This window comes from Podarcis tiliguerta, assembly GCF_965153285.1.
Source record: "Podarcis tiliguerta genome assembly, chromosome: 17".
In the NCBI taxonomy this organism is placed as follows: Eukaryota; Metazoa; Chordata; class Lepidosauria; order Squamata; family Lacertidae; genus Podarcis; species Podarcis tiliguerta.
Window position 1 is genome coordinate 21623010 of NC_139550.1, and position 8651 is coordinate 21631660.

The window sequence follows — 8651 nt, forward strand, 5'->3', positions numbered from 1 at the left end:
CGCTCTCCAGGCTTCAGCGAAAGCAACGTGAAGCCTTTGGAGCATGGAGGGAGTGCTCCCTCTGCGCTTCAGAGGCTTAGCGTTGCTATCGCTGAAGCCAAGGAGCCTGCATTCGCTCCATAGGACGCACACACATTTCCCTTCAATTTTTGGAGGGGAAAAAGTGTGTCCTATAGAGCGAAAAATATGGTACATTTTTATGTCTATGGGAAGATGTAAGCTTAAAACCTCTAGGAGGAGCGATGCTCAGCACTCAAAAAAACCCCCAAACCTGGCAAATTAAGAAGACATCACTCTCCTGTATTTTAGTATAAAATCTATTTCATTTCTCTTTTATAGACCAACCCAATTTTCCCACATCTGAAGTTAACTATTCATTCAAAACAGCTCATTTTGCTGTGCAGCATCAGCAGCCGACTCAAAGCATCACTTTGCAAGATCTGCTCATGGGGAAGAGCCAACAAAATCTTTTAGGACCTTTCGCTGGTTCCAAACCAGAGCTCTCACCTTCCCATGTCTTCTCCCCTTACATCCTTGGCTGGCAGTCTACTTGAATAACAGGAAATCACTATTTCTTCATCTCCCATCATTGAGGAATGACACTGCTAGATGATCTACAAATTCTGCAGTTTTGTTTTTAAGATAACCAATATCTAGCAATATTCAATGTGTGGTCAGCTTTCGCAAACTGGAAAGCAAACAAGCGTGTAGACGGTAAACGTAATAGATTTCAGGAACGTCTTTATTGGAACTATGAAATACTTGCTCAAAGGGCAGCCTGAATCAAGATTATTTAACAACCATGGATCTTTATTGGTGGGGTAGGGTACCTCAGGTCTGGATCCAGCAGCCCACTGCTTTCAAAAGGGTGGTAGCCAATGTTAATCATATTCAGAGTAGAACCACTGAAATGTTAATTGATTTCAATGGGTCTACTCTTGAGTGTGACTTTGTTGGGTACCACCCAGAGTGCATGAAGCAGCACAGGAAGAGAGGGGCTGGGAAGGGAAGGGCAGTAGCAGCAAAAAGAATATGGTCTGCAAGTGATCCATTAAAGTGGAGAATCAATGGCACAAAGCAAAGTCAATCTAAGCAGATCAAGGACATGGCAAAATTAAACCTGAATTTATTTCCTAACATTACATATTAAAAAGCTATGAGATACCAGAGGGTTTATATTACAGGGGTGGCCGGCGGGGGGGGGGGGGGGGCAGGGAGAGGAACAGTATGATTTTGTGACACAGGAAACATAAAATCTGAGGGGGAAGGGGGTTGGAGATTAGTGATGTTCTGCTTTCTTGGGCTTATGTATAAAAATGGGAGGACAAGACCTTCTTTATGCATAAGTGATTTCATAATTCTTAGCACAGAAACCATGAGAAGGTTTGTCACTTTCAAGAAAAGTCTGATTGCGGGTAGGGGGGCGGGAAACATCCTCGTTCAAAAACAGTTCTGTCTTAGGAGTTATACGTTCTGCTCTGACAAGTCCAATTGACATGAATGTTCAATAATAAGTTTCCTTGAGATCCTTAACAGCAAAGGCGCTCTGGTGGTTGGCAACAGGCTGGCAGATTCAGCTTCTACACTGCTAGGCTGATTTCCTATGCTAGATGAAGTACCACAGTCTGTCAAAGTAGGGGTGTGTCCGTTGGCTGCTCCTTGCGGCTGTACATCCCCATTTGAAGTCACATCTTCTACCACCGTCCTAGTAGTTGAAGTAACAATGCTGTCCTTGTCCACACTTTCCAGTTCATCAACTCTGTCATAATTACAGTCTCTGGCTTCCAAGAGCGACGAAGGAGACTCTGCCTCTCTCTCATTTTGCGGGATTGTAGGACTCCAGGAAATGCTACTTTCATACTCTGTGTTCTCCTGGATCTCAGTGTCCTTATCACTGTCACTGTCAATTGTTATTACCACTGGAGAAGAAAACTGGGAAGGGTCAATGTGGTTCTTGCGTGGCTTCCTCTCTCTTTTCCTCTTCTTTTTATGATGCCTTGCCATTTCAGTGGCTTTCCCTTCATAAATAATCTCCACGCTTGGGCTCCTTGATATTTGCATCCTTCTCTTGTGCCGACACTCGGCCTCAGGCTGTCTGTCCGAAAAGCTCTCTTTCTTTTTGTCAAAGACCTTGTATTTTTCAAGGGCGCTTGCATCTTTTGCTGAAGAGGCTTCCTCACTTCCCGCGTGGGCGCTCTCCAGGTGACGGGTTTTATATTTCCTTTTCCCGCTGGGCTTCTCAGATCGCACTCTCTCGGGCCCTCTGGGAGGAGTCCTCGACCTGCTGCTGGAGCGACTTCTTGATCTGCGCCTCTCATAATAGTAATACCTGCTTTCTCTGTCACCTCTTGGGTTTCGAGTATTCACCCGTTCAGAAAAGGACTGCATTCTGTAGTCAGGGCTGGCAGACTGCCTTGAATACCGAGCTCTGGCTTGAATCCTTCTCCTGTATGATGATTCATACCCATCTCGGGCTGAATTTCTGCTGTAAATGGTGCACTCCCATTTGTACTTGGCGTCTCTTACGTAACTGTCTCTTACGTAGTAATCGCTGTCTTTGCTCTTTGATCTGCTTTTGCTGTTGTCGTTGCTGTGTGATCTAGAACGGCTTAGATCTCTAGATTCAATGCTCTCACTACTCACAGAAAGAGCTTGGCTTTTCCGAGACAGACTCTTGTCTCGGGTTCTTGACCGCTTCTTGTCCTTCCTATGCTTATGTCTGCTACTGTCTCTTTTCCTTTTCCGTTTCTCCATACTGCGATGCTTCCTCTTGCTTTTCAGGCCACGATGCTCTCTGCTACGTGAATGCGATTCACATTTCCTCCTTTTGGATAAACTGTAGTCATCGTCACCATCTCTTTTTGTAGGGGAGCTTTGTAGCCAAGATTGGGTAGCTGGTTCTCTGGTTGTACTACTGTCCTCCTTTTCACTCCTTTTGGATTTCCTTTTATTGGATAGGGATACGCTGGCTTTATAACTGGTGCTCCCATTTCCAGACCCAATGGAGAACGGTGATGCGGACCCACTGGCATCAGTGTCACTAAAACTGTGATACTGGATGGGCTGCACTGCCTTCACATCTTCGCTTTTCTCGCCAGCAGATTCCTCAGAGTCGGAAGACAGCTCCACTAGTTCGGGCGTTCTCTCTGCTAACGGCTTCACGTAGCCAACAATAACACAGTTGTCGGAGGAATCGCAGCTGTCACCATTCATCTCCACGATAGCCGGTAACTGAGCCTGCAACTCAACTGGGTTAGCAGAGGGCTCTCCATCAGAGCTTTCCGAAGTGTCCAAAGCAGTAGATACAGCGGCACGAACCTGCTCTGAAGTGGAGTACGATGGACCAGGCGTCTCATCATCCCATGGTGCCTGACCAATACCAGCTGCAAAGGAACTATGATCTGGTTCTTGAGCATCTGCCTCATCTGGAGAGATTGTAATAATGGAGGAATCAGACCGGCTCCCTTCTTCGTAGGATGGAGCAGGGCAATCATAATTTGCGTGCTGATCGTATGCCTCTATGTTAAAGGGGCATCTGGCAAAGCTGATGAACTCGTGCAGAAAGTGCACCGTGCGATGAAGTAAGAAAGGCTTTAAGTCATCAGCAAATGCCTGGCTCTCCAGATCGTATCTGGTCACATTACTCATGATGATATGCTGCACAATGTTGACCAGAGACCCATGAGCGCCGAACAGGACTGTGAGCTCACGCTTTAGCCATGGAACGAGCCTATGGAGGCAGGCAGGATTCCTGCGGAAAAATTCAGCCGATATGTCTCTATAGCGCCCTCCGTCCTCAATGCTCCTGACACGTGTGCCAGAGCGGTACAGAGCTCGTCGGAAGTTGATTATCTCCTGTTCTTGAATCTGACGCATGGACCTGCCTTCTAAACAGGCTTGTCGCCTCGAAGCTAGACGCCTGATCATTTGCTGCATTTCTGCATTTCTCTGCCTCGTCGTCTGGCTGGATAACCCTTCAAACAAAATCCCATTGTCTGGAGGGGACACCGTTGTTCGAGTAGGGAAACTTCTCCGGGGATAACCTGACGTACGGCGCTCCCTTGTTAAAGTTGTCCGGTAACGGAATCGCCTCCCGTCAGGATTAGCGAAATAGTCCGTGTCTGAAGGCCGGACTGTATAAACCTTAAAGTCATCTTCCGATCTCATGCTGTGCACAATGGAGTGGAAAGGCTGTTTGCAGAGCGGGCATTCAGCCTTGTTTTTGGACCACTCTTGCACGCAACGAAAGCAGAACTTATGCCAGCAATGGTCCAAGTAGGCCACATTTTCAAACTGGTCCAGGCAGATTGGACACTTGGAGTCTGGTGAGGAATCTGAGGACATTGTCTGATGCAGCTTATTGGTGCCAACTTTGGGTGAACAGCGATCCACTGTGAAGTCTTCTGTCACCGGTGCCACATTCTGCAAATAAGAAAAAAGAGAGGCAATGATCCACGTGCACTCAGCAATCTGTGATCCAAATCAATGATCCAAATCAGTGTTGAGTTAGCTGGAAGTGAAATTACACAGTGTCAGCCAACTGAACCTCCAACCACAGAGAAGGGGAACCTCTGGTCCATGAGCTTAATCTGGCCTGCAGCCCTGGAAACAGTCCCCTATCATTATCCCTAGGCCATGCACCATTCTTTCATACCTGTTCTGTTAAGTCCACAGTTGCAGAAAGCTATTTTTGGCTGATGAAGCAGAGAACGCCATCCCTGCTTTACCAGTCCAAAAAGTTTCTATACCGACAGCAGAAGAAACATATTCCATGTCTCCATAACCAGGACGGCAAAGCACACAGGGAGAAAAAGTGCAAAGGAGAGGCAGCAGTGAAGCTGGGTCTAACCACAACACAGGATACAACACTGCATCAATATTATCTAAATAATGTGTCTGTTAAAGGAGTGGCCCTTGACAGCTGTCATTTCAAAGTTTGGTGCTTTGGTCAACATGAAAGCCCTTAGCACAAGGTGGTCCAATGCACAGCCTAAGGGACACATGCAGCCCTCAAGGCATTTTGGGCAGTCAGTTCTCAGCATCATGCTGCCTCCCCAAAGCTGTGTAAACGATGTGCCTGACTTTGGGAAGGAGGCTTGAGGGCTCTGATAGGGTCCTACAATTTGGCCACTTTCTTCCCCAAAGCCTAGCCAGTGCTTTTGCCTTCCCTGCACTACTTCTGGAGCCGCCTTAAAACACCAATTCAGATGCGTGGAAGCTCTATGAGGTTCAGCTACTTTTTAAGCTGCTGGTTTTGGCTGAGAATATTAATATTTTGTTGTTGTTTTGTGCAACGCCCTCCCATCAGATGTCAAGGAAGTAAACAACTAACTGACATCTGAAAGGCAACCCTGTATAGGAAGGCTTCTAACGTTCGGTGTTTTACTGTGCTTAATTTGTTGAAAGCCAACCAGAGTGGCTGAGGCAACTCTCCCCCCCCTAAAATATATTATATGACTGGTTATATATTGGTTATATAGATCATTGGTTGCCTTACAGCCAAGCGGTACGCACATTGTGTTTCTTGTACATAATGATGATAGTGACATTGATGACAGGTGAGTAACTATATAATGTTTAGAAAGCAGCCCTGTATAGGGAAGCATTTCAAGGTTTAGTGTTTTATTACGTACTGATATATATTCAGGAAGGCACCCAGAGTGGCTGGAGCAACCTCCCCCCCCCCCCAATTTAATATAATATTATGTGATTGGTTATATATATTATTGGTAATATATATTTCTGGTTTCCTTACGGCATATACATTGTATTTCCTGTACATAATAACAGCAGTAGCGTTGAGTGGAGCAATAATGACAATGACAATAACAATAACAATTTATTATTTATACCCCGGTTTCCCCCGCCAGGCAGGGCGGCTTCCACCAAAACATTAAATTACAATCATTTTAACCAAACCCCCACTTTCTCCCCACCACCTACCACACTCCTGGGGGGAGGGCGGGGGGGAGGGACCTTAGATTGACACCGGCGACCCAGGTGAGCCAAGGAGCATCCAGGCGCAGGCGCGAGACGAGAAAAGCGAGCGAGGCCCGGGACGACTGACTGGCCGTGTGCCGTTAACAGCGGAGGGAGGTGGGGGGGGGGGCAACGGAAGCGGAGTGCCCGGATGACCCGACCTTCTCTCTCTCTCTCTCTCTCTCTCTCTCTCTCTCTCCACCCCCCCCCCCAGCCCAACGCTCACCTGAGCCTTCGATCTCTGGCGCCGGGGGCCGTTGGCCCCGGAGGCTCGGCTGCGAAGCTCCCGCGGGTCACCCATCGGCGTCGAAGGCGGCCGTTGGGCGACAGCGGCGGCGGCTCCTCAGGAGGCTCTGGCCCTGGCTGACCCGGATACGCAACCTCTTCCCTTTCCGGGTTAACAGGAAAACTTATTAAAATTACCCCTGCGTTGGTTTATATCACTCACTCTCTCTCTCACACCCACAGACCCCCTTTCCCCCCAGTGACGCCACAGTCATGGCCGTTTGCTGTCAATCAAGTGAAACCCCCCTCCCTCAGCCTTATAATGTCGGTTTCTGGCCAGTTTTGTTTTTTACCGTCCAACTCCCAGCCCACACTTGCAGATCTCTTCTCTCTAATATCTATGTATCTATCTATCTACTGTCTGTCTATAAGCCATAATAAATAACAAGATGAAAGAGGAAAAATCTTTTAAAATAATTCCTTAAAGATCAACTAAATATAAGCTTTCGTGTGTAATAATCGTCTACAAGCCAGTGTCTCCCAAACACCGCCTCTTTTTGGACTACAATTCCCATCATCCTTTGCTACTGGTCCTGTTACATAGGGATGATGGGAGTTGTAGTTCAATCACCGCGGGAGACCCAGGTTTTAAAGCCATGCAGATATTGAATTAGATAGATCAGCGAGCCTTCCAGGCACTATTTTTTTAAAAAAAGGATGAGTGGGGAATCAAAGCCTTCCTATATAGAAACCGTTTCCCCAAAGGCGCCCGCCGTGGGTCCGGGTACTACAAGCGAGCGGGGAAGCGAGGCTCCCTTTTGGCGCAGGAACCGTAGCATCCCGGAGCATCTCTCCTTGGAAGCAAGCCCCGGAGCTCCACGAAGCTTGCTCCCAAATAACTGGATCGCAAGCGTTTTAAAGCTGCGATCCTATGCACAGTTTAGCCCGGGAAGGAGCGCCGCGCGGGACCCGGGCGGGACCTGAAAGCAATATGCATGCTGAATGCTTCTTTAGGGAAGGGAGAACTCGAACCCAGAGCCAGGCGTGCTCGGTAGGAGCTGAGCCCCGGGACTGGTACTCTCGGCGGGTTTGCAGCCGTTGGCGCCTCTCCTGCGCGAGAGAGAGTCCCGATCGCGCGTGGGGCCCGGGGAAAGGGTTGCCCTCGAGCAACAGGACGGGTTGAGAGCTTTGCTCCCTTAAGGAAAATGGCTCCCCGGGACGCAGCCGCTGGTTCCCTTTCCTGTTCACGCAACTTCCCGAGACTCCGCTGCGGGTTGCGAGTCGGAGGGAGCGCGAGAATGGCGCAAGTCAGCCGGAGGACGCTGGAGTGGATATACTCGCTGGTAAGGCGCCCGTTGCGCCCCTGTTTCTTTTTGGCCTCTTCCGTAGCAAGCAGGGAGACAGGCTCCTGACGCCCTTCGTGGCAACGGGAAGTTTGGTAGGCGGCGGTTTGCGCTGCGATCCTGTCGCGTGTCCACCACCGCTGCACTCAATGAGGCTGGTTGCTGTGCAGACAGGCGCAGGATCCTGCATTACTGGGCTGCAATCCTATGTACGTTTCCTGGGTACGCAGGCCAAGGGCGCATATGCTGCAATTCACAGAATTGAAGAGTTGGAAAGGACCCCGAGGATCATTTTGTCCAACCCCACTGAAATACTGGAATTAATGAATATACAGCTGTCCCATATGGGGATCGAACCTTGCAACCATGGCGTTATCAGCACCAGGCTCTAGGTTTTTCATTTGGAGCACTGGCCCCAGCTGTACTGCACTTTTTGTCTGCGGCCAGTGAATCCTGAGAATTGTAGTGCAAGAGTGCAGAGAGTTGTTAGGGGAGTCCTGTTCCCCTTGCAAAAATACAATGTGGTGGTTTCACAGTCTCCCTTCCCAGGGAACTCTGGGAATTTCAGCACTATGCGCTGTATAGGGGTTTCTCTAACGACTCCTGGCACCCTTAGCAAACTACAGTTCCCAGCATCCTTTGGCAGAAGCCATGGCTTTTTAAAGTGGTTTAATGCATTTACTGCTTTAAATGTATGGGGCAGGGCTGCTTAAGAGAAGCCATTTTATTCTGCTTGGAAACAGGCTTCCCATGTCAAATGTAAATGTCTATAAACACCGTTTTATTCTGCCTTTAACAGATTCTTCTCACCATTGTATTGCTTTCATGGGGATATGTCATTTATGCAACTCGAATAGCAGCCAAATGGCAGCTGAAGGAAGACTACCCTGCAGAAACACAGAATCTGTGAGACATTCAGCAGCAAAACATTCCCACAGGCCATGCAGCAATGTGAAGATATCCACAGGTGTTTTATTGCGGCTGGAATGAGTTGTGAAAAGAATCTGAATTCAAAGTTAGCAAGATTTACAAATAAACACTGAAACTTCTCAAATAAGGATTAGAGCAAGAAAACACCTGGAAGGGATTTTTGTTCTCAGTCAA

At 48.2% G+C, this 8651-nt stretch overlaps 1 protein-coding gene across 1 annotated transcript; it reads right to left on the reverse strand.

The window, feature by feature from the left end:
* Nucleotides 1-724: 724 nt before the first annotated feature.
* Nucleotides 725-7544, reverse strand: TOPORS (TOP1 binding arginine/serine rich protein, E3 ubiquitin ligase). Its single transcript, XM_083419618.1, has 2 exons — nucleotides 6206-7544; nucleotides 725-4422 (listed from the first exon to the last, which is right to left on the reverse strand). The coding sequence occupies exons 1-2, from the start codon at nucleotides 6278-6280 to the stop codon at nucleotides 1465-1467; spliced, it is 3033 nt and encodes a 1010-aa protein (XP_083275744.1). The 5' UTR covers nucleotides 6281-7544; the 3' UTR covers nucleotides 725-1464.
* Nucleotides 7545-8651: the final 1107 nt, after the last annotated feature.

What these genes read in the sequence shown, in the direction of transcription:
- TOPORS (XM_083419618.1), bottom strand. Translation starts at nt 6,280, where the DNA reads ATGGGTGACCCGCGGGAGCTTCGCAGCCGAGCCTCCGGGGCCAACGGC. An exon ending in GCCAGAGATCGAAGGCTCAG is followed by an intron (nt 4,423 to 6,205) that starts GTGAGCGTTGGG and finishes TCTTATTTGCAG; the next exon opens with AATGTGGCACCGGTGACAGA.